At 37.3% G+C, this 26773-nt stretch overlaps 1 protein-coding gene across 1 annotated transcript in view; it reads right to left on the bottom strand.

Moving 5' to 3' along the window:
* Positions 1–3806: 3806 nt before the first annotated feature.
* The window catches only part of RFX6 (regulatory factor X6), a 55439-nt gene continuing 32472 nt past the window's right edge, over positions 3807–26773 (bottom strand). Inside the window, exons 8-20 of the mRNA XM_006778495.1 lie at positions 25581–25688; positions 22053–22130; positions 21827–21940; positions 19603–19652; positions 18051–18210; positions 16616–16760; positions 14945–15054; positions 13244–13361; positions 11722–11844; positions 10634–10840; positions 9030–9542; positions 7975–8187; positions 3807–4619 (exon numbers count right to left, since the gene is read on the bottom strand). Coding sequence (XP_006778558.1) covers positions 4444–4619; positions 7975–8187; positions 9030–9542; positions 10634–10840; positions 11722–11844; positions 13244–13361; positions 14945–15054; positions 16616–16760; positions 18051–18210; positions 19603–19652; positions 21827–21940; positions 22053–22130; positions 25581–25688 — 2115 coding nt within the window. The 3' untranslated portion in view covers positions 3807–4443. The remainder of the gene's footprint in view (positions 4620–7974; positions 8188–9029; positions 9543–10633; positions 10841–11721; positions 11845–13243; positions 13362–14944; positions 15055–16615; positions 16761–18050; positions 18211–19602; positions 19653–21826; positions 21941–22052; positions 22131–25580; positions 25689–26773) is intronic.

Below are 26773 nucleotides of genomic sequence, written 5' to 3'. Positions count from 1 at the left end.
TTAGGCTTGGGTAAAGGTTTTCTTTAAACAGTAATGAAAACAGAAAGCACCTTGTCCTTAACCTTGAAGTTATAAAGGCATTTGAAATGTCCAACACAGTAATTTCAAATTATAAATTTAACCATTTATATTTTTAAATATTAACTGACTTTAAAGGGGGAATAAAATTAATGAAAATACTTTTTTAAATGTTATTCATCAAAAAATCTCATCTTTTTATGGCTATTTATTACAGGTCTGTGAAGACAAAGACAATGAGACTGAAGTAAACATTGACAGTTACATCCCAGAATTATTAATAGAGAAATAACTTGTATCATTGTACGAAGCCAGTAAGTATGTATAAACAAATTTATTTTAAAATATTGTTTGTACTCATGTTTTTATATATAACAATCAGACCATATTGTATCTTGTGTCACTTCCATGAAACCATATTGGAGTAGTTAATAATTGACTACCTTTTGCTTTTTTCCTTTACTTTTACATTATAAATTTTTATTTAATTTACCAGCCTAGTTATCTTGCTAGAAAACTCTAGCGATAGAGCTGTCTACTTACGCATAAAGGCGCATAAGAACAGTTTGCACTGCTTTCAGTAGTATTACTGATTCTACGGGATTTGAATAACAATGAATATGAATAACAGCTACCGTTTACTGAGCCTGTGCAATGTCAGAAACCATTATGCTAAATATTTTATGAGCATCACCTCAATTAACCATCACAAAAACCTTTTGTGATATTATTAAGTCCATTTCATAGATTAGAAAAATGAGTCTCAGAGAAGTTATTTAAGTTGTCTCACAGTTAATGCGGCTTCAAACACAGATTTGTCTGTGTAAAAATGGTTTTAAATTGTTACATATTTTGCTTCTACTTCAAAATCATATTTTATATTGATCCTGTTTTTATATTTTAACGAAAAGTTGAACAACCATGTCAATGCTGGTCGGGGGCCTTTCCTAGGAGAACTCAAGATTAGCCCCTGTCATCCTGGTATTTCGTTGTCCCGGCTGTACCCCATCTGAATCTTTGATGGGCTTATGTTCTTCGATCCAGGGGGCCCAGGAAAAGTGATACTGGGGTCTCCCTTGAGCAAGCCATTTAGCACTGAAGCATGTGTCAAAGACAAGCTGTTCTTTTTGGTTTCCAGGATTCATGAGTCAGTTCTTGGCCATTTTTTCCCTGATACTTCCTGGGAAACATCAGGATGGAAGAGAACCACTGACATGCCACGGGGTTATCATCCACTGAAGGATCAATGTGCTCTTAGAGGGCTTCCTCTGCTCGTCTGATGTCCAAGTGCCTCTAACAGCCTAGGCAACTGAATACTCAGTATTCTGTGAAGCAGATCCCATCTTCCGGCACATTTTCTAGATGAAGTTTCTTGTGCCAGAGAATTCAAATTAATAGTATGAATTAAAGAGGAATCTGGACAGTAAGTAAAGAGTTAAAACTGGTTTATGTGTTGAGGAGGAGGCAAATAAAAGAAATATATTACCACCTAAGAAACAATGGTTTCTCTTTACTTTAGAGCAGGTATCATATTGAGTAGTTAATTTTTCACTTTTGTAAATGTGCTTCTCACCCAATTCTTTCTTAGAGACTCTAAGACATCTATTTTAAGAAAAGAGGTGAAGTCACCATATTTGTAAATGTGCTTCTCACCCAATTCTTTCTTGGAGACTCTAAGACATCTATTTTAAGAGGTGAAGTCACCACATCACACTGAGAAATCTTGGTTTTGACCTTCTCTTCACCTTTAGTTCCCCTCAACTGAAGGGTTAAAATGAACCACATCAGCAATACAGAAAAAATGCCACCTAACAGCATTAAGGTATTTCTCCTTTCCCTGATATTTAAGTGCATTTTCCTAGGGAGGAAGTTGGGGATTGAATTTCTAAAAAAAGAAGTGAGAATTCTATTAAAACTTAAATTATTGGCTAAAATCATCACTTTTAAAAGAGATCCAAATTCTGACCTTCATTAAGGAAAATAACTCCTAAAACTAATATCTCAACAAAAATAAAACCATAAAATTAATTTTCTTAATGTGTCATCGTTACACACATACAAGGTGCTTAAAGATTTTTAATAGTGGATTCTAGAAAAGCAATGCTGATATCATTAAGAAAATATTTCAGCAAAATCAGTATTTATAAAAATCTCAGCTTGACGTTCTTATCAATGTCTTCTAATACTTTATAGATCTTCACAATCATGTGACTTTCTCATGTTTTATCAGCAAACCCCTATGGTCATCATTAATGTTTAAAAGCCTCAGGAATGTTTTGCTGGACTCATTCTGACCACTCTTCCAAGCTCCCAAGCTCTGACACATCTTTTTAACTTCGAGTCACAGATTCCTTACCTGCTGGATTCCTATCCTGAACATTTGTCCTGCCTGCCTACCCCTCTCCCCACAACTCCCTTCCCCAACATCTCCTACTCCCCACTCATTCTTTCTCTCTCAGCTAGTCGCTTCTTCCAGATCAGCTCTCCTGATCCCTTGTCCTGTAGGCAACACCATAAGCTCAACTCCTATTACATAATTTCTCTGAGCAGCCTTCCCTTCTTTTCACAACTTCAATTAACCATTTCTTTATTGCTACCAATTGTGTTAATGTTTAGCTTAATGTCTGCCCTACCTCATAAACTGTAAGCTCCATGAGAGGAGGGACCTTATCTGTTGGCGTTATCACCAGTGTGAGCTGACAAATTTGTTAAAATGTGGGATAAAAGAGAGTTATCTCTTAAAACCTTCAACATATTAACTCCTTAACAAAACCTAACCAAATCTAAGAACACAACCAAGACATTTCATTAAGAATACTCAATAAATAAAAATTAATTATTGTGATAAATTTTTTAATAGGAAAAGATATCTAGAAGTACATTTATATCTATGTCCAAAGCTTCCCATGCTATTGAATGGACAGAGCAGCTTTTACTAGAAACTTCTAATATGACAAGTAAAAGGATCAAACTAAGAAGTGGTCAATTTTATCCTCATAAACACTGAATGAATATTAGAAGAAAAATTTGGGGTAAAATCAGAGATCTCTCCAACAGGATTAGATTCTACAAAAAAAACAACCACCACTAAATACATTTTTGCTCATTCTGGAAATAGACTATTTTTATAATGGAAAATTTTTTTTTTACCATAGTATTATGCAACCAAGATGAATGGAAATTAAGCACTACTTATAAGATTTTGATATTAGAAAATTAATTGAAAACCTTTTTTCCAACCAGAATACTTTATTTAGATAATCAAATATCTCAAAATTAGTGAATAGATTACTCACTTCAGTCTTTTCTAGCCATCGCTAATGCCTATAATCAAGGAGTAACTGAAATTTCTTTTCATTTTATCAGTGTGCCTTTGGAACAGACAGGTTGTGTTCTCTGCCATTTACAAACTTGAGGATTTAATTTAGATTTTAATAATTGAGTGAGATAGTACAATAACCTTTATATAAATTCATCATTCCTTATCTTCCCAAAGCACAAAACGTCCCGTATGCCATAACCACTATTGTTTACCTTTCTGGAAGGTTTTTGTTTAAATTTCTATAACTAACCTAGGATTGTAAAACTGTCTTGAAAATACAGTATGAACCGTTTCCTACCCCAGTCCTTATAAGACCTCATAGCCATTATCATGAGACTTGTAAAACAATTAATTTACTCCTTATTATATAGAAATCTGAGTGACTGAAATATCTCTTTCCAGGGTGTTTGGACATACCACAGTCCCAGCCCTGAGATCAACCACACCTGTAAAAGTTTTTCCATACTTTATTTTTCATCTTTTTAAATAAAGAGGGAAAGCATTTATAGTCTCCGGTTACATAGAATTGGAATACTGCTATGTAACAGAGATAATCGCACTAATGCACAGGAATTGAAAGTCAAGCAACTTTGGTCTAGGCTGGATTGAATTAAGTCTGAACTTTGTAAACATTTCCATAGGAGGTAGAACATACACATTTGACTTTTTGTCAAATAAGCGATAGTAAACAATGAATCTGAGATCCTAATATATTAAAGGTATTTTTAAAGGCATTAAATAAACTTTTCTCTTTTTTAGAAACCCAAAAATGTGAACAGCGCACAGATTTTCAATAAATTAGGGGGTGAAACATTAAATCTTCATAGTTGAAATGTTTGCATCTTCAAAGCTCCACTGGTTCCATTTGATAACATCTGAAACTTTGATTAATAATGAGATCACATTTTAAACAATTTGTGTGCAAAACAAACTCCACAAGAATCTCCATTTACTATGAAGTTGTCCACCGTTTTGTCCTAGTGACTTGAAAAACAATGTCCTGACAACACATATCCCATTGTCTTTACTCTGATGAGAGTCTGAGAGAATAATATTGAGCAGTAGGGATGTTTAGAGTTTCAGCCCCACCCAACATTGTTGGTTTAAGTGCCTCCAGCTGCTGCTCCCATGAACACAGTGTTGATGGGTGGCAAAGAGGACACCATCTCTCTCCCGTTTGCTCCGTGGGAGTCCAGGGTTTCTTGAGCTGGATACTGATTAGAGGTTCCATACATACACTGGGATGAAGAGGAAGGAATTGGGGTTTGCAAGCTGGATGCTGTAAAGGAAAATATAATCAGCAATTGAAAATTGACATTTATTTTCTCTGCAAGAGCCGCTCACTTGACGCCTCTTTGTTTATTGTTGCATTCAGCACACATCTCTATACTAAGTTTGAGTGCATATGGTGGTTTCTCAAAGCCATCCCTTATTTTCTTCCATTTTCCCCCTTTGCTATTCTTCCAGAATTTATTTATTCTCTAAAGTTCACAATGAAAATTCAATACCAAACTTAAATTCATGTAACTCTACCTCCAAAAGATATAACCAATACCCTCCTCTTCCCATCTGCACCTTCACAATTAGAGTTCAAGCCACCATCTTCTCTTACCTGGACCAACACAGCAACCTCCTAATTAAACTTGTGACCCTCAGCTTTGCCCCACCCTCTTACCCTGCAGAGAGAGCCAGGATAATCTGGCTGAACAATACATCAGCTTGTTCACTCTTTTCAAATGTTACAATGACTTCCCATTACTCTTAGAACAAAACCCAGGTTCCTCACCCTGGTTCATAAACCCTGTGGGGATTTGTCTGCCTTCTGATTTATTCTACTCCATTCTCTTCTTCATTCACATGTTCAAAACACATGCCTTCTTTTCGCACCCTGAACTTCCCAATATTGTTCCCATTTCAGAGACTATATGCACTTGCTGTTTCTTTTGCCTAGAGCGTCCTCAGACCTTCATTGCCTGCTTATCACTCAGCTTTCAACGCCAAAGTTTCTGCCTCCGGTTTCCTTTTACAACCACTTTATCTAGAAATAGCTCTTCCATCACTATTGGTCGTTTTACCCTATTTAATTGACTTCAGAATAATTGAAATTATTTTTCAATGTATTTGTTTATATATGCATTGCTTTATCTCCCCTGAGCTTAATAAGATGTAAGCTTCTTACAGGCAGGAATTCTGACCTGATTACTACCATATCCTCACACCTAGAATGAAGTTTGGCACATAGTAGGTTCTAAAAAACAACTGGCTCACGAACACTGCATTTCTTGCATTTATGGTTGCTGCATTCTTGTTGTTGTTGTTTTTTGTTGTTGTTATTGTTGTTAATCCTCACCCAAGGATATTTTCCATTGATTTTTAGAGAAAATAGAAGGGATGGAGAGAGAGAGAGAGATTGACCCCGGGACCCTTCAGTCTGTGGGCTGACACTCTATCCACTGAGCCAAACTGGCCAGGACTTATTGCTATTTTTTTAATAGTTCTAACTACCATCTTTTCTGCCACCGAAAACCAAGATTTAAGACTCAGTTGATATAAGGTGGGTGCTAATTCCACTTGCATGCCTTACTTATTCTATTCCCTGTTTTCACCCTGAAGCCCTGTATGCAATTTACTTGTAAGCCAGCCCTGACAACTAGAGCTTAGAATCCATCTGACACCTAAGCTATGTTCCATCAAAGCTACCACTATCTCTACAAGTAAACAGAACTAATAGTAACAATAGCAACATGGTACATTTCAGTCTCACAGTGAGGAAACTTCCTGAAGTGGAATTTTCTGCTTCATTAGAGTAACGTAGAAGCAATGACCATCTGCAGATAACATGAGATGAGCTACTAGACTCTGCTCAGGGAACAGCTGTGATGGTCACAGGAAGGGAAGAAGCACTTCCTATTGAATTATTAGAAAAGCACACTGAGTGGGGAGAGATAGAATTTATCTCATTTTCCCTTATGCTCTGGTTGGGTGTTAATGCCCTTTACTTATGCTAGTCTGAAATCCATTCCATTGGAAGGCTGCAACCATCTCATGTACGCATTAACACTCTGCCCTGATACTCACATGAATATATACTTGTCCTGTGATACCTTATTAGTAATTTTAGAAACAAAATATGTATGTTTTCAACTCTGATTTCTTGAGTTCCTACTATGTGGCAGACACTTTGCTGGTTGCTGATAATACATCTAATTCAAGTTTCAGGATTTTTTTAGGTACAGCAACCTGGGTGGAAGAAGATGCTATGGGACTTCGTGGAAATTACACTGTTTTACTCATTTTTACTTAAACTGTATGCTATAGAACAATAAATATAGAAACATTTTCTACAGAGGTGTCTAATCACATTTTACATACAATTGAGAACATGATAGTAACCTCCACCACAAGTTACCGGTTTTTTAAACTTGGAATAGTTTTAAGGTGCTGATGGAGATACCTATTAGCATTGCCTCTGGGTCCAGCCATGAACAAGAGAGTGAGGGAAAGATATAATTATTGCTCTCATAAAACCTATAGACTTAGACTGCCTTTCACAGGTTATATTCATTTTTGCAACATACTAGATGCCAGCTCTCATGTATGTTATTTGAAAAGAATAACAGATCTAGCAGTAGGTTTCAGCAGTAGTGCCACACATATTGAGAAATGGTAAACTGTTACTTACAGATACAAAAATAGAATGTTAGCCCTGACTGGTGTTGCTCAGAGGTTAAAGTGTCGCCCTGAGGAAGTCAGATCTAGCAGTAGGTTTCAGCAGTAGTGCCACACATATTGAGAAATGGTAAACTGTTACTTACAGATACAAAAATAGAATGTTAGCCCTGACTGGTGTTGCTCAGAGGTTAAAGTGTCGCCCTGAGGAAGTCAACCAATTGTTATGACTCTCTCACATTGATGTTTCTCTCTCTTTCCCCTCTTCCCTCCCACTCTCTCTAAAAAAAAAATCAAAGGAAAAAATATGAAGGGAAGGATTAATATATCTCTAGCTCTATCTTTATTTCTATCTCTATATCTTACCTATATCTATACGTATAGATTTATCATCTATCTATCTATCTATCTATCTATCTATCTATCTATCTATGTCATTAGGTCCGACAAATCAAGCCAGCTCTCATGTATGTTATTTGAAAAGAATAACAGATCTAGCAGTAGGTTTCAGCAGTAGTGCCATACATATTGAGAAATGGTAAACTGTTACTTGCAGATACAAAAATAGAATGTCAGCCCTGACTGGTGTTACTCAGAGGTTAAAGTGTCGCCCTGAGGAAGGCAACCAATTGTTATGACTCTCTCACATTGATGTTTCTCTCTCTTTCCCCTCTTCCCTCCCACTCTCTCTAAAAAAAAAATCAAAGGAAAAAATATCCAGGGAAGGATTAATATATCTCTAGCTCTATCTTTATTTCTATCTCTATATCTTACCTATATTTACACGTATAGATTTATCATCTATCTATCTATCTATCTATCTATGTCATTAGGTCCAAAGTGACAAATCAACTGTAGGAACATGAGTGCCCAGTTCACCTCAACAGCCACCCTCCAAAGTAATACTGCATACACAAGGTTAACAACTTTTGAAAATATTTTCAAGAATTACTAAAATAATTTACCTACTACTGGAGTTCGACATACAACTGAAGGCGATGTGTCTGCATAAAATGAGCTGGTCTGCTTTCTACTACTATCATCTAAAATGTTAAGTGGGTCATGGATGTCACTGTAGGGAGGCAGTGAGCGAACACTGCTGATGACAGAAACGTGCTGATTCACCATCGATCCAAGTCTATGAGACTCTGGGTAGTTCACATTGCTTCCATAGTAGCCTATAACAGAAAATGTCAAGAACAGACAGTTAACTTATTACAAAAAATATTTCAGGAAGGCAAAGGGGGACAAGATGATAGGATAGAGCCTAAAGATATCATACTGTAAATATTATATTCACATCTACATTTACCATAGAGCTGGGTTTCTACTTATATATGGAATGGTTCATAATACTGTTTTTTGAATTTTTTTAAAAAAATTCATGTTATTTTATTATTAATTTAGAGATCTAATTACATCTCTCTAATATTTCCCTTATCTAAATTATCAAGATCCCTATGAATGAAAAAAAGCACTATTAGCTTCTCACAAAAATTACACTACTTATCAAATACCGATTTCATTGATAGATTCCTGTTTCTGAAAGAAGAACTGGCCTACGGTTAGGAGAGAAGCACCAGAACTGTCTATACCTAGAGCTTAGTTTGGTGGCTGAAGAAGTCCACAGATCTTTCTAGCTCCTTAAAGTGTTTTATCAGCCGAATAGGGGTATAGTTTTGGTCCTAATCTTTAAGATCTGTTGCTAGTTCTCTGGGGGAAAAAATAATTCAGTAAAAATGTTTTCAAAGAAAAAAGCATTCTTCTCTGGGGCTATTAAGGTTGGTCTCAAATATATGGTTTGACATAATATTTTTTTCATCACAGGTGGCATGTAAAACTTTAAGAAAACCACAAGAACTAAGGATATGTTTATATGCAGCAGAAATTAGCTCCAAATGCCTAAGATTCCATGATCTTCAGAAGGTTTACATGGGATGACTCAACAGAGGTGGAACTCAATGTCTGGTTTGTCTTATTGCCCTCTCAAAAGCCAGGAAAGCTTTAAAAATGTTAATACCGTTAGGTGAATTCGGAGGCAGCGTTGCTCCTGGACAGCTGGCAGCCCCTGCATTGCTCAGGAAATTGAAGCTTCCTGTATTTAAGAACTGCATGCTGTGTGGATCCTGGCTATGCGGGGATGGTCCATAGCTGGAAGGTGGCCGAGAATTAAAGGGAGACCCAGCACAACTGCCACTGAAGAAATCTCTGGAGAGCTGCTGTTCACTCCAGGCCATGCACCGACCATGCTCCGGGCGATGAGGATAGAGTCCTGATGGGGGGTGAGGCTGTGCCCTAAACACAGTCTGATAGTTAGAGTTGGTCCCATAAAAGTCGTGGTTGGCTTGAGGAAGAGTAGGATAAATGGGCTCCGGGTATGTTGAGCAGTGTGGCGGGGCTGACAGTATGGGACCCACACTTGGGGGTCTCCCTGCCATTGGACCTTGGTTAATGACGCTTCCTCGACTGGCCATGGCTGGAGAGGTGGGTGGTGTCATCAGATGACCAGAACTCTGAGAAAGCTCCATTTGACCTGAAAGAAAGTTACCAAAGTATTCACTAATGGCAGATTAAAATAGATGGGCCACTTCTTTAAAAAATATGCAAAAGATTTATTACTATATCCTTTTCCAACTTGGTTCATTCCTACTCTCTCAAAACTCAAAAGTGGAGAACACCAAAAATTTAGGTTTTAAAAACACCATCACAATACAGGCATATTTCACAGCAGTGGAGACTTTGGGAGTTAGTGACTATGGAAGGAAGTCGGAGGCTGCATGCTTCCACGGGTATAAAGGTGGTTAGAGCTCAAGCTTGGGAAGGGCAAAGGGGTCTGCTGTCCTCACTTTTCTATAATTAAAAAACAAGCTGAATGTTCAGTGGTTTGGTTTTTAGGGTAAAAGAAAAGGGCAATAAAGTCTAAATGCCATGGCTTTAAAGCAGCCAGTTCAAAACATCATGCTGATGAACAATGAGTTATAAATGCCATCAACTCCCTAGCCCTCCAGGTTCCCATTGGTGGAATTAAGCCCTTGAACTATAAGGCTCTTCTGGGTTTAAAATTCTGTGTGTTTAATGAAGCAATGTATGTAAAAGGATTTCAAAAAAGACATAAAGCAATACGAAATTATCTAGTAGCTAATCCAAGCCACTAGACATTCAGATTGACACAAAAGGTACCCCAGACCAAAGAGGAAATTTATAATGGTTTTGCTAAAATGGCTAAATCCACTTTTTAATGGAGGAGAAATAAAGTCTCCTTGAAAGCCAAAAATAAATAACAGCCCATTTTTTTGACTCTCAAAGCATCTTAAGGATTTTATGCACACCTAATCTAATTTTTCTTGCACCAAATGAAGACAACTAATGATTTATATTTCTGGTATAAGTAAGACAGTGTGTCAAAGTGAGATGCCTGTGTTAACAATAGTATTACTAAAAATGTGAGTAACAAATGCTGAAAATCATAGGAATTTTATAAACCATTATTAAAAGTCAGTGAAGGTAAGCTTTTTTTTTATTCTTGGGATGCCTGGAGGTTACCAATTTCAAGAAAACAAAGGCAGAGCCCCCTGTGATGAATACTGAAGCCTAGGTGGTTTTCTCAGCTGCTCCCCAGGGTACCTGTGAGCGGCATGCTGTCTGCATTCCCCGCAGGGAATGGGTGCAGAGCAGAGGTTAAGCCTCCAGGTTGGCTGGATAACAGAGGAAGATAGGTTGTTTCCACGTGGCTTTCATTCTTCACAGTGTCACTGGCAACCGCACTCGCCTTATTACGGTTTGCCAGAAAGCATGAACTCGGAGAAGCAGTGAAGGCGGCTTTACTTGCGTCTGGAATGGTTTTTAAAAATGGGAAAGTTAATATCATTCCCATATTCCCAGTAGAGGAGCCCAACTAAAAGAAACTGAAAATATTTCAGGGTTGTATCAGAAATCTGCAAGCTCATGAGAAATGGGAAACAAAGCTGGCTCTTGGCTGGGTGATGGTTTCAGTTAACTGTATGCTTGTGGGATAGGTGGGTTCTGAACAGCAATAAAAATAATCTACTTTGGCCTGGCCGGCGTGGCTCAGAGGTTAAGTGTCAGCCTATGAATCAGGAGGTCACGGTTCAATTCCCAGTCAGGGCACATGCCTGGGTTTCGGGCTCCATCCCTAGTGTGGGGCATGCAGGAGGCAGCTGATCAATGATTCTCTCTCATCATTAATGTTTCTCTCTCTCTCTCTCTCTCTGAAATAAAAAATATATATATATATTTAAAAAAATAAAAAATCCACTTTGGTATGAACAGTTTTCAAAATGCAATTCATCACATCCCAAGTAGATGTGTTCTCTTCCTTCTCTGAACTACCAGAGAGCTTATTTCTACGCCATTTATAAGGTGGGATACTACATGTGTTGTCTTGAATTACAGTGTTTTGGTTTTTTATTATAGTCATCTCTCCAATCTTATCTAAAGTTTCAAAAGTTAAGAACATTGACTTTGTTTCCTTCAGAGTTTCAGGAAAGTGCTTTGAATACCCTATGGAAAAGAGCAGTCCCTAGAAAGAACAGGACTCCATTAACATCAGTATACCATGTTAGAAATGACGTGTTTGGGGTAAACTCTGAGACTGGAATACTAGTAAACCCATTTAACATGTGTGCTTACAAATGCTTGAACTTAGGTTTAAACAAACAAATATGCAAAACAAGGTGGACATTTTAAGTTACCTGAATTTTTCATATACTTGTCCAATAAATTCTGTAACTCCTGCTCTTTGTCATTATTAAACTGGGTCTCCATGGCCAGGAGGATGTATTCATCAAGAAGCATGCGGATCAAATGGAAGGAACCTTGTTTATGGACGGGGAATGGGTAGAGGGCATTGTGAGATGGAATAAGGGGGAGAAAGAGAAGGAAAGGAAATGAGGGAAAAGTCAAGTTATCTTGGTGACCATCTCGCAATACTTTACAAGGAGCAACTGAAATAAACAAATACTTGTTGGACTTTAAATGACCTGCTAAGACCAACATGCTTCACCTGGGTCTCTAATCTTTCTGTGTCCCGCCTGCCAGCTCACTGTGTGTACTGTCCTGGCAGCTCTTTGGCCACTAATTACATCAAAGGAAAATACGGATGAAAGTGAGACATGCTTTATGCTTTAAGAGGGCACACATTGGCGTGTGATAAGCTTTAACCTGGGGAGAATAAGCCCTATTCTGCTCTATTTCTGTTTACTTTGTACTAAATAATTAGACAATGGCCAACACAGTCTGGAAAAAGTATCAAGAAGATGCCCTTAAAGCCTGAAACAAAATACTCTTTGATTTGAAATAGGAAAAGAGTAATTTGCATGCAGAAGCTGTTCTGGAAAATCTTAAACTTTTTTCCACTATTCAACAGATTTCCCCCAAAAAGTCTTTTTTTTTCATAAAAAAGTCAGGATTCAATGTTGCATATTTTAAGAAACCTTAAATGTAAGCAGGATAGTTAAAATAATAAACTCAATACATTTTATTCATCCCTCAATACAAGTTCACTGATTTTATTTAATTACATTGAAAATCAAATAAAAACAACTTAGTTCTTTATAAGCTATTTTATAATGTAAATATTTCTCAAAATGCAACTACCAAATGCAGAAGTACTGTAGTTAGCTTTATAACAATAAACTAAGATAATATTTTTAGGAGAAAGAAGGTGTTTCCTTTTTTAAAAAGCTAGCTCAACTCAATTTGCTTCACATGTCACATAGCAGGAAAGATGGTTCAGAAACATGTGAGCATGTCTTCTAAGCTGCTCTCTAATTCCTGAAGTGCAACTATGTGGGTTCCTGAAAAATATGTAAAAATTTGCCATATCACAATAGTAGTGCCTTTGGAAAATAATGCATGTATTACCATTTATTTGCTTGTTTAATAAAAAGCATTTATCGAAGCCTTATGGAATGTAATGATGGTATGATTGATCATATATATCACTCAAATCCCTATATACCTCAATGTAAAGAATATTCTCCTTCTTCTATGATGAGCAGAGAGCTTGAGTAAAACCCAAGCCAGCGAGAAGTATTGAGATTGAATTCTAATTGACTCTAAAACCCAGGTTCACAACTACTAGTCTCTACGGGCTTAATATTCAGATATGGTTTGAGAAGTGACAGTGCCACATGTTGAAAAATTGATGCAAATGTGACTGGGAACAAATGGTGTAATTCACTTAAGAAGAGTTGAATAGAGCACATAGGATACCAAAACTGGATGCGTTGTTCAAGGTGAGATTGTGCATTACTCGAGCACCAAAGAAGCTCCACTGCAGCAGGAAGTCTTGAGCCCTCTTCTTTAATGACCTTCCATTTTGTTTGCTGGTCTAGAAAGTAAAGGGATAAAATGGACCTATAAAATCTGTCATCTCATTAGTACATGGACTCTACATAAGACCTGTCTGACAAATGGACAGATGGCATGCACGCCATTTGTTTCATCAAATAAAATGATCTATCCCGGGATTCTCATTGTCTTTTCTGCAGTTTTTAAGGTTAACAGATGTTTATTCTGTAGGGGCTTGTTACCTAATAGAATTGGACAACAAAATGAAATAATTTACAAAATATTTTATCTCTTATTTTATGTTGACAGAACAGAAGGTGAACTGTGAAGGAAGGGCGGTATATTTCTGTGAATAATTAACTCTGACTTCTCTGGTCCTGCTTGATAATCTGTTTTCCTTCTAGGATAAAAAAGTCCCTGCACTATAACTAGTTTCCTTGATATGGAATGGCTAACACCGCTCAGTGATGGATATATTTGTTCTCATTGTCTTGTTTTCATGATGGATGACTTGAAGGTTAACAGAAAGAGTTGAAGAAACCACATGGAAAACACAAAATACTGAGCTCTTTGAATGAAAAAAAATGTAAATACTTAAAACCATATTTTCTGCCAGCATTTAAGGAAACTTGCTTTTTAGAAAAGGGCCAGAATCTTTCCAGTTTCTAAGTTTATCTTTCACTACTGATGTTATTCAGCTGTAACTCTATTGACTGATAGGGAAGGCCTATAGTAGCCCCCCTATTCAAAGGAGATACATTCCAAGACCCACAATGGATGCTTGAAACTGCGGGTAGTACCAAACCCTATATATACACTAAGATTTTCCTATACATACATACCTATAAGAAAGTTTAATTTATAAATTAAGTGCAGTAAGAAATTAACAACAATAATAAAATGCACAATTATAACAATAAATTATACTAAGTCATGTAAATGTGGTCTCTCTCTCTCTCTCTCCTCTCTCTCTCTCTCTCTCTCTCTCTCTCTCTCTTCTCTCTCCTTCTCTCCCTCTCTTTCAAAATATCTTATTGTATTCTACTCAAGTTTTCAATTAAAGGAAAAACTTCACACTTCTCTTTGGCATATCCAAATTGCCAGTATCACTACTCTTGAACTTTGGGGCTATTACTAAGAAAATCTGGGGTAGATCTGCTAACCCAGCCAGCTACTAAGTGACTCACAAGCAGGGAGCATGTACAGCAGGGGTAGCTGAAGAAAAGGAAGAATCACATCTTGTCAGGATGGCGTGGGATGGTGAGAGATTTCATCATGCTACTCAGTGAAGAATTAAAACTTGTGAATGGTTTATTTCTGGGATTTTCCCTTTAATATTTTCAGACCACTGTTGACCTGAGGTAACTGAAACCACGAAAAGCAAAATTGCAGTCAAAGAGAGACTACTATAGTGTCTGTCTTGTAGTCCTTAGTCAAAAAAGGACCAGTAGAATCAAATCCATGCCCAGTGCTCTCAAATCTGGCATATTCCTAATTTTGCTATTCGGGTTGCCTTATTTGTAGGGCTTCAAAACTCTTCAAAGCGTTTTTACACACAGACTGTCACCCCAGCCCCAGCAGTAAGAAATTACAGCCAGTTTAGCATTTAGTATTGAAAAGTACCTTAATTACTCTCTGCTCTACCACAGTATCCAACCATTCAATAAAAGCCTCCACAGTGGCATTCTTCTTAAGGAGATCTTTCAGTTCTTGGAACACCGTGATAGAGTCATCTATCATGTATAAAAGGGGAAAAAAGCAGAATATTGCACTCTACATTGAACCCATGAGAAAAACCTAAAACTAGGGATCATTAATAATAGTATATAATAAAAGGGAATGATAGGGAGATTAAGTTACATGTGTTAAAGGAATTCATTTCATATCTTGAGAACAATAACAAAATTCCTTGGTACTTTACTCTTCAAAATTTTAATAAGTGATCTTGGTATGTATTTAAATAGAGGTTTAGATACTATATAAGTATGTTTATACTAGGGAAGAGTAAGTTATCAACATATTTGATTACTCATTTTGAATCCAATGCTGTCATTAAATGAAATGGCTTAGTTGAAAGCTAAAGATGAACTAGGCTTATAGAATTCTTGCTTATGCAATATTCTTTATCTTTAGCAAAATTTAAATTCTGCACTGAAGATTTGAGCCACTTACATGAATAATCTTTTATCATGTAAAATTTAAAGGGCCACTCTGAGACTATCATTTTATTAAAGGGTTCGAGGTTTACTGAATCTCAAAGGGTAATATAATTTTATATTATGAAACAGAAAGCAGGGTTCAGATAGACCAGTGATGGCGAACCTTTTGAGCTCGGCGTGTCAGCATTTTGAAAAACCCTAACTTAACTCTGGTGCCGTGTCACATACAGAAATTTTTTGATATTTGCAACCATAGTAAAACAAAGACTTATATTTTTGATATTTATTTTATATATTTAAATGCCATTTAACAAAGAAAAATCAACCAAAAAATGAGTGCGTGTCATCTCTGACACGCGTGTCATAGGTTCGCCATCACTGGATTAGACCATCCCCAGAGAGCAATCTATTATTGGTGCTATAGCCTATATAAGGCTGCATTTTTTTTAATCTTTTCAGAAAAAATGAAGGGAAAAATAGAAGGCAGTTACCCCTTGGAAACCAAGCGTGGTTGTCTAGACACACATAGTGGCTTGGTAAACTTGGTCAGGTGGACCAAACCTGATCAGGGATTCTCTCTCTGCTTTGAGAAACAGTTTTGTGCTGAGATAACATTTTTATATGCATCACATGCCATAGATGCCAAGAGTGTTCAATACATGGAAATGTGGATGCTTGTAATGTAAAACTGGAAGAAAATTCACAAAACTCAAGACCATTTTGATCATTTCCAGGTTATTTCTATTTTGGTAATATCTAGGCAATAAGATTATGGATAATTATTATTTTCCTCTTCATATTTCCTAAATTTTCCAGGTTCTCCACAATGAGTCAGTACAACTGTTTTTAAATAGAGAAAACTTTTCTAATTTAAAATGTTTTTTAAAAAACAGGATTCTCAAGCAGATAGGATTTTTGTAGTCCAGGGGGGAATATCTGGCAATGTCTGAGACATCTCTGTGTTATCACAACTGGGCGAAAGCTGCTACTGGAATCAAATGTAGTGGGTAGAGGCCAGGGATGCTGCTACATATCCCACAATGCACAGGACAGCCCCCAACAAAGAGTTATGCAGTTTAAGACGTCAATAGTGCCGAAGCTGGGAAACCCTGCTCAGCAGAGAGAGAAGACTTACGTTCAGTGTAGATATCAGATTCAGTGTCTGCGCTGCCCGAAATGGTGAGAAGGGCTTGAGATCCAATACTATTCAAGTCAACCTTTTCTATATCCGATACCATAGAATTCACAACATGCTGGTCAAAGAGAGCCGGTCTGGCAATCTGCATACAAAAGGTGTTTTTTTTTCTTTTTAAAAAATCACTAAACTACCTTGATGATAATCTAGCTAAAGGAAAGTTTTAGCTTCTGGAGAAACATTTCCTTCAGGAAAAATTATCGTAAGTGTTTTCTTACTTTAAAACTAAAAAGCAATAACTGAGACTCATGGTCATCTCTGTTAAGAGTTTGAAAACTATTCTGGATTTTGAAAATGAATTTTTTAATTCATAGTTATAAAATAAGGATTTTATGATATTATGTTTCTTACCTGGAATTAGTCCAAGCTAGTCTCTTTTTATTATTTTTTTTCTTATTTTATTTTTTCCATCACCATTCATCCCCTCTATGCCCACTTTCACCTTCACCCCCACCCCCAAACTAGTCTTTTAAAATTTAGGGAGCTAGAAACCTTCTTAAAGCAAATGATCATTTGAGAAGAGGAAAAGTATACTTTAACAATATACAAATATGCCTTAGCTGGTTTGGCTCAATGGATAGAGCATCGGCCTATGGATTGAAGGGTCCTCGTTTTTCCACCAGCTGCTGCTTGCACATCTCCCACTGGGGATGGGCCCACAACCCAGGTACATGCCTGGGACCTTTCGGTCCGCAGGCCGACGCTCTATCCACTGAGCCAAACCGGTTTTGGCAAAAATATATGTATTTTTAAAAACACATAAAAAATATAGACATGTAGTCTAATTTTAAAATTGTTGTTTTCTCCTCTATTTAAGAAAGCCAAATTAGAAGGCAGTTTTAAAACGTGTTGGTTTTGTGCGTTTTACAACATTAAATATCACATGGGCTCATTTCTTTCAAACTTAATTTTTGTTACTTAGATTCATGTGGCAAATAAGAGTTTTACATTTTACATTGCATTCAAATTACATTTTTACTTTTATTTTGAAGTAATTATAAACTTACAACAAACTTTCAAAGTCAGTGCAGAGTACAACTGTCCTCAGTATCGACTGTTGTTGAACACATGGATACAAAGGGCCAACTGTATTTCCATATGCTGTCTATCTAGCTTCTCCTAATATTACACCTTACCTAACCATTATATATTACCCAAATCGGACATTAAACTTGGTATGGAACTACTGACTACTCTATAGAAATAATTCTAATTTTATCAGTTTTTCCACTAATGTCATTTCTCTGTTCTAGAATCTCACAATGCATTTAACTCCTGTCTACTCAGTCTCCACACTCTGGAAGTCCCTCAGTCTCTACTATTAGAAGGTTCATGTTTGAGTTGATGACTCAGTACCCTCGGCTTGCTAACATACCTGAGCAAGATGCAAGAAAGATGTTTGTCGCTTCAGAGAGGATACAAATCTTCGCACAATAGGTATTTTCTTGTCAGTCAGAGCTTCTGGCAAGTTTTCCAAGGATGAAACAACCCACTGTTCCCAATTTTTAGCAAAATTTCTTATGTCTGCTAATAAGCTACAAAAAAAAAGAAATCACACCAATGTGTTAAATGCTAAGTTGTTCAAATACATTAAATAAATGTAGTTTAATGGAGGTGTACAATTATTGTATGATTCCAAGAACATGACTTTTGAAGTCAGCATATGGCTGGCATTTATCATCTTGCTCAATATACTCAGTCTCCTCAAGTTGCAGTTTCCTCATCTGTTGAGTGCGAATAACAATAGTATTCATGTCACAAGATTATTATGAGAATTATGTGAAATAATTAATGGAAAGTGTTTAGATTAAAGCTTGTCAGGCACAGTGTTTAATAAATAATTATTATCAACTTGAAGCCCAGTGCACGAAATTCATGCACTCAGGGGAGGGGAGGTCCCTCAGCCCAGCCTGCACTCTCTCACAGTCTGGGAGCCCTTAGGGGATGTCCAACTGATGGCTTAGGCCTGCTCACCACGGACATCCTTAGCTCTGCTGTGGAGGTGCAAGAGGTTCCCACCACCGCCGCTGCGCTCACCAGCCGCGAGCCCAACTTCGGGCTGAGCAGTGCTCCCCCTGTGGGAGCGCACTGACCATCAGGGGGCAGCTCCTGCATTAAGCGTCTGCCCCCTGGTAGTCAGTGCACATCATAGCGATTGGTCGTCCGCCATTTGGTCAATTTGCATATTAGCCTTTTATTATATAGGCTATTAATTCATGATTCAATCATTTTCTATAAAATATTTCTTGGAAATGTAAGTGTGCACTTGATTTCTCATTTTTAGCTTCTTCAGAGCCCATCACGTTGGAGGTGACATCATTTCAGACATGTAATTTAGTTTCTAGTAGCATATTATTATAATCCAAATATAACTCAGATGAGTTATCAAAAATGTGCTCATTAGAGGACCCTATTTCAAAATTGCAAATGTTGGTTGTGTTTATACGATGAGAACATATAAAAACTTTAAAAATCATTTAATAATCTACCGATTATATATAAATAAAACAGATTTAAATAGATTAGGGGTGGTGCTTAAGTTGAGGACTGGGACATGGTACAAGAAAAAGAGTAGACAGTTTGGGGTAAAACAAACTTCAATTAAAATATAGGCTGACTAAATAAATAACAAGCAAATAAATTAAATAAATATAGTTGATATGAAAACTTTTCACCATATACTGCCACAGTATGTATACTATGGTTTTAGGTTTTTAAATGCACATATTTATAGTTATTTCTAGAAAACAGTCTGTGAGATAATAATTAAGACATTAAGAAGATGGTGAGATTATGAGTAATTTTTTTAAATGTAATTACACATGTTTTTCATTCTCCATAATGAACATTAATTACTTGCAAACTTAGGGGTAAATATATAGATCATTTCTTTCAGGCTTATTGTGAGTATTATTGACTGAACCTACCTTTCAGGCATTTCTTGCATTGTTGCAGGAATGAGTACATCTGTAAGAACCTTAATCACAGCAAAAGAGAGTTATAAATTCTTACTTAGTATTTCCGTAGAAAGACATTATTTGTCAATTACTTTTATCCCGAGCTTTCAAGAGAATAACATGTTAATTCATTTCTGAAACTTATACTTTTATCTCTGGAAACAACGCATGTATGAGGTTGTGTGTGTGTGTGTGTGTGTGTGTGTGTGTGTGTTTAAAAGGCAGGGAGAGGAGAAGATCTAAACATTGCAATTACTAGGTTAAGCAGGTGACACTAACATAGTGGGTACAGGAAGCTAATTATAAGAACAGAAAGAGTACCCAAAAGAAAGGTCTAGACCAGCCGTACCCTTTTATGTAATGATGTTTACTTTGAATTTATATTAGTTCACACAAACACTCCATCCATGCGTTTGTTCCGGCCCTCCGGTCCAGTTTAAGAACCCATTGTGGCCCTCGAGTCAAAAAGTTTGCCCACCCCTGCTCCAGACTGAGCCCTAAAGATGTATGAGATGAGAAGTCATAGAAGGAGAAATCAGTGCTGATTCCAGCTCAGGATAAACTATGATGAAAAACGGAGGTTGTTAAGCCAGATAGGATAGGAGCAGTGCAGACCCACCAGGCTGACTAATAAACTCAGTGGGCCAGCCTGGAGAAGAGGACCAGGAGGTCCACAGGAGAAGAAAGTTCAAAATGTGGGCAGACACTAATCTACAAAGGCCTGTGTAGCCTACCAGCGAAACACGCACTCCCTGAGGGTGAGACAGTAACACAAGACACAGCATTGTCTAGGCTCAGTATGTTAGTGATTAATGGCTTGTCTGACAGACTGTTCCAGTGACCAGAAGCTGGGACCGCTCTCCAAAGGGGGATGTGGACCTTACACTGCTCCATGTGCAGTGCTCACTGTGCCTCCCTGAGTTCCTCGTGAAGAAGAGAAACTTGGTTCATTCAGGAGAATCTCGGGGTCTTTGTGTTGGACTCAAAGAAAGAGACCGTTTGAGATGGGGGAGATACTTAAAGGATATTCTTGGAGGTGCTGAATGACATCCGAACAGCTTCATCCTACTCGCCAACGTGCGCCTGAGCTACAGGTCTTTTCTTAGTCCCGCTCTTGGAACCACCTTCCCTCCCCTTCCTGGTTATATTCTCAAGCCTTAAATATTGCAATTAGTCAGTGCAAACTAAGTCTTTTCCTTCAAAATAGTAATATTCTTATTCAACCTCCCAAAATAAGACAATTCTCACTCTCTTCTGTCCTTCTGTAACTTGAACTAAGAGTAGAGAATATCCTGTACTTACACCTCCATCCTCTCATCCTGTGATGAGGCAGAGCTGAACAGAGGATGAAACTACGGGCACCTCATTCAGCCTCAAGCCCACCTGCCAGTTGGTCTGCAAAGGTGCTTCTGGACCAAATCTATTTAGCTTCTGCTTCATAACTTAGGAGGATTTCGTTTCCTTAATGCTTAACAAGGCACTGCTTGGGTTTTCTTGCTAACTCCGATTCCTTTTTATTGACAATTTAATAGGTAAATGTAGGAAATGCACTTTAAGGTACCCAGATTTCAGCACGGTTTTCTCCCTCGGCTTGGACCTTGCTGCTCCTCTAACTAGAGAACAGACTGTGGGGAGCTAACCTCGCCCCCTTCCTGCTAAGTGTTTGGCTAGAAGGCCAGCTGGCTTCTCTTGTCTTCGTTCAGGATGTCTTTGTGATCCTTCTGTAGATGCTTGGGGACTCTTATTTGGTTTGAGAACAAAAATGACATTAATGCATTAAAGCTAGAGAGTTTAAAGATTTTTCAAGTTATTAGTCCTGTGAGAGTGCTTAATTCTGCTCTTTCCCAAAACACTGACATTATAAAAAAAAAAAAAACACAACCACATTGTTATTTAGTCTGAAAACACCGTGAACAGTTAATAAAAATTAACTAAGTGTCCATGTATTAGTGTGTCGCATTTAGAATTATCCTTAGCTATAAATAAAAATTGATTGTTTTTATGTAAACTTACATTAAAATACATATATTATTAAACATAGACTATTAAACTGCTTGCTTTCTCATCAGAAAAAAAATTAATGGTGTTTCTCCAGCCAGAAATAACAAATTTATCGAAAATATATTCCAGAAATGTATAGAATGTTTTTAAAAGAAATATATAGTTTGTGTTTAAAAGAAACCAAAGAGCTTACCTTATAAAGAATTGAGTCGCAAACACAGAAAATGTCAATGATAACAGGGTTTTCAAGCAGGGGGAGGAGATGATCAGGCATCCCTTGCCAGAAGTGTAATAAGAAATGCTGGATCTAGTTGCAGAGCAAAGAGTATGTACATTACGATTTTTGCTTCAACTCATATAAAGAAAAGAACAAGAACATATTTATAGTATGGTCAGCAAAGCATTTTTGTCACCCTTACCTCTTCAAAGTTGCCATTAATTGCATTGTCCAGGATGCACTGGCAGTGAGTTTTGTACATCATTATGAGGGTATCAACCTATTCCAAGGGAAAAAAAGCTTAACCACAGCATCCTTTCAACACTGCCTTCATTTGTTCATTCATTCAACACACATTTATTAAGCTCCTGGCATATACCAGGCACCGTGTTCAATGCTGAGGAATCAAAAAATAAAGGAAAACTTCTTGTTTCAGGGAGCTTACTGCCTTGTGAAGGGAGAGAGGCAAGCACTATATAATCATAGAATAGTACCATAAAACAACAATAAAGGTGATTGCAGAGACATGCAGGCCAAGGCACCATGGTGACTTCCTGCTCAATAAGAAAATTACCTCTGATTGGAGAAATAAGTGTGAAATGGTAAAACACACCAACTCTTCGCCTTTAAGTTTTATTAATTGGGTGCTTGGGCAGTGTGGTGGAGTGGTTTCCAGGTTCGGTTCTTGAGTCAGTTAAACCTGAGTGCCCAGCGCCACTGCACTTCTTACCAGGTGTGACTCTGCACATGTTTCTCGGTCTCTGAACCTTAGGCTTTTGTCTTTATGTAGAGTAGTAATAACATATCACTTATATGGTGTTAAGAGGATGAAGTAAGATGTGATGCACATAGAACAGTGCTTGGTACATAGTAACACTTTACTAAATATTACCTAAAATTAGTAATAATATCAAATAACTCCACCCAAAAAAAGTTTGGGTATTGAGTGTCTATCATGAAAAGTCTCTATTTCCAAGTTACCACAGATATTTATATTGCATAAAGTTTTAAACATAATCTAAAATTTGGAATGGGTTAGAACTAGATAATATTTTAGCAACTTACAAATATTCAAATTCAAAATCATTTGATAAGCTAGAAATGTCCCCATTATTACCAGTAGTGTAGTTTATGTGAACAGGAGTATGGCTTAGAGGTTAAAGGTGTGAACTTTACCCACATACTACCTAGATTTGAATGTCAGTTCTAATCTGCCACTTACTATGTGATGTTAGGCAAGATACTTAACATGTGTGTGTTTTTATTTCCTCGTCTGTAAAGTGGATATAATGATAACAATAAAAATCAAATAGGAATGTCATGAGGACTAGATAAATTAACACGTGGAAAGTGGTTGGAGTAATCCATAATGCATGTTAAGAAATTGAGCGCTATTAGCTATTTTTATCCCATACTATCTAGGGTGGTGACAGGGATGGGGATTTCCTATCTAATCCTTTGCTCTCCAACCTTGATCCCTGCAGCCCAGTGACAACACACATTTTTGGAGGATTAGCTCAAACTGTATAAAGATGACATGCAAATTACCAATCTCCCTCCAAGGAGGTATGCGAACTATGGGGCACGGCGGGTAAGGTGGTCCCTCAGCCTGGCCTGCACCCTCTCGCAATCTGGTACCCCTCGGGGGATGTTCAACTGCCAGTTTAGGCCTGATCACGCAGAGATCCCTGTGAGATCGGGCCTAAACCGACAGTTGGGCATCCCTCTTGCAATTTGGGACCGCTGGCTTCTAACCACTCACCTGCCTGCCTGCCTGATCATCCCTAACTGCTTGACCCTAACTGCCTCTGCCTCAGCCCCTGCTGCCACAGCTTTGTCCAGAAGGACGTCCAGAATGACATCCAGAAGGTCGTTTGGCTGTCTGGTCTAATTAGCATATTACATTTTTATTATTATAGATAGCCTTAGGACAACAAATTTTCATTGTATTATACTTTGCATTCTTTATAAACATAATTTTGCTTGATTTTCTGAGAATAGATGCAGGAACAAAGGCAAGTTTTACCTCCAGTAAAGTCAGTGAGAACGTGATGGGGGGTAGCAATTGCCTTGAGTGACAGTATGATGAGGCAGAAATCAGGTCCCTCAGCTTCAGCTAACACCCCTCAGTGGAGTCAGCTTCTCACTGGACAGTCCATCCTTTCTGTCTCAAGAAAGCAGGTACAGAGCTTCCGCCCACCCCTCTTTCTGGGACTGTGAGGTTATCTGGGGAACCTGGCTACTCGTGAAGAAGGTGAAAGGCGGGGCTCAGGGCCCTCAAGGGACAAAATGAGTGCTGGTCCCTGGTGCTCATGATGGGGACCAATGGGAATGACTCAGAAACCAGGGGTTATGTAAGCACCTTGATACCTGAGTGGGATAATGACCTACAGACCAGTTTTCCAGGTTGACAGTAGGGAATTCCTTGGGAGCCAGCAGAGAAACTGAAATAAACTATTGGAATATGTTCCTCACTTCTCTTTTTTCTCTGTTGCTCTCTCCCCACCTTTCTCTCTCATCAGGTATATTTACACAGCAAGGTCTTTACAATGTGTAGGAATCCTCTCCACAAAGGTGCTCAGCCATACCCTCCCCCAAAGAACTGTGTTCCCTGAGGTCCCACTGATTTCCACAGGTTCCCCCACAAACTGCCACATGTTCACATTTACTGGAGCTCTCTAAATCTGAAGCCATAATATCACACATTACATCTCATCTATAAGGTAAAAATGATGGGAGAGGAGAATAGTAGGAAGTGGACACACTTCAGGAGATTTGCTTGGAATCGGCATTTGAGAATAACCTTCAATACCTCACCTATTCTTAACTGGCAGAGTAAGTGTCATCAGAAGTTACTGTGCATGTCTACATATCTACCAGTAGTTTTCTTATTAATGTGTTATTTTCATTTCTATTTTCTACAGTAATACAACTGGGCATTTGTTCATCATATTCTTCTATCTTTGCACCTTAAAATATGACCAAAGGTGTTTTCCTCCAATGCTCATGAAAAATGAACTCCGGTTTAAAAAAGAATGTAGAAATTATGCCCTGATTTAAAAATAGATCCTGCTATTAGTCAGCTAGTAGGTATATAAAAATGACTTCAGAAATTCAGAAATAGAGGAGGATTTAGCCACACATTTTATTACATAAACACTGAAAAAAATCACGTTGAAGATTATTTACAAACTGAATCCTATGAAAAATTGTTCTTCCTTAACTTTCAAAAGAACTTGCAAATGTCGGAGAACCAAGAATTTTAGAATTGAAAAGAAGCTTTGTGACTACCTAATGGTCTTGCAGACATCTAGGTACCTCCCCTCAGTGCTAGGAACAGATTCTGTTCTAGAGAAATGTTTGATAACTCTTTATAGAAATTAAATGGAGTTCATCCCAAACACAAAGCTTACTATTTAAAACCTGCATGTGATGGATGCAGTCTGGAATTTCCTTCCTTCATCCTGAGCTTTAAATAAAAAACAATCTTTAGTCTTGTAATGTTCATTTTACCAACTTCTGATTATGTACTATCATGGAGATGGTAAATAATTAATTGGAAAGTGTTTGATCGATGTTAGTAAACACTTGTCCCTTCTATAAATCAGTCCATTATGTTTGAGTATGCAGATTTCTGACTGCTTCCTGCAAGTGGCATGAGATTCCTAGCAAAGTGAGATATGGAACCAACCTATCAGAAAATCAATCGAGAAGTAGCTTTCATTGATACCTTTTCTTTGGAAATGCATGCTTGGTACACAAGGTGTTGAGCACTGGGGAATTCCGGAAGAAGCGTTCCAGTTTTTGAGCTAAGTGAATATTTACGAGTGAAGCCGCCCTATAATTTAGAAAAATGAAAAGCAATGAAGTCATTATTAACAATACAGTTATAATAAAATAGGAACCCATAAAATGTCATTCTTTATCCTAAAACCCATGGGAAATTCAAGATTTAGGTAAACTCTTTAAATTGTGTGACTGAATAAACAAGACATGTCAGCAGAATTATTGTTTCCAAACCGTAAATAGTTTCATAGTCAGGATAAATTTCCTACGACTTTGGATTTTAGCTTTGAACATTTTCTAGTTTTCACAACTTTTAGAGATTTTAGTTCACATTTGTTTAAGAGCATAAATTTTGAAAGGTCTACTTTTAGAACTGTTGAAATCATTATAACTCTGAGAGAATAAAGAATTGCCAAACCCAGCTTCCTCATTTATGAATTAAATAAATGAGATCAGTTAATTTAATTATTCAGTCTTAGAGATAATTAGCAGTAGAATTTTGATTAGAGTCTAAATCTTCTAACCTCCAAACCAGCATCCTGGACTTTCTCACCTCAACCTTCCCCCAACCCTAAGCTCGGATATTTGTTCTTTAGAATCTCTAGGGGAAAACACATCTCTATCCGATTTTGGATTTTAGCCTTGTTAACCTTTAGTTATGGAAGCGGATAATGGTCATCATTGTGCAACAATTACAGATGAAATAATTAAATGTTAAGAGTAACTTTATACTTTTAGAATAATATGTAGAAAAATATATTTATGATCTGGAATATACACAGATTTTAACATACAATATACAAAAAACCCCATTAAGCATAGAATTTTTAAATTACTTTCATCAAAAGATACTATAGAATGCTGAGTTATGCCACCAACAGGGAGAAGTTATTTACAACATAGAATTTCACTCCTGCACATATGCACTTGAAAAATATTCATAGAAATACTGTTTTTCAAGCAAAAATTTCCACCAACAATGGAGTAAATAAATGCACTGTGGTATGATATTTTTATACAATGTAATACTATACAGCAGTACAAATAAAGGTACTAGAACTACATGTATTAACATTGATGAATCACAAAACCTAATGTGGAATGAAACCAGAAAGCCACAGAAAAAAAATGAATCCA

The sequence above is a fragment of the Myotis davidii genome, unplaced genomic scaffold (assembly GCF_000327345.1).
Source record: "Myotis davidii unplaced genomic scaffold, ASM32734v1 scaffold147, whole genome shotgun sequence".
Classification (NCBI taxonomy): domain Eukaryota; kingdom Metazoa; phylum Chordata; class Mammalia; order Chiroptera; family Vespertilionidae; genus Myotis; species Myotis davidii.
This window is presented reverse-complemented; position numbering and strand designations above follow the sequence as displayed.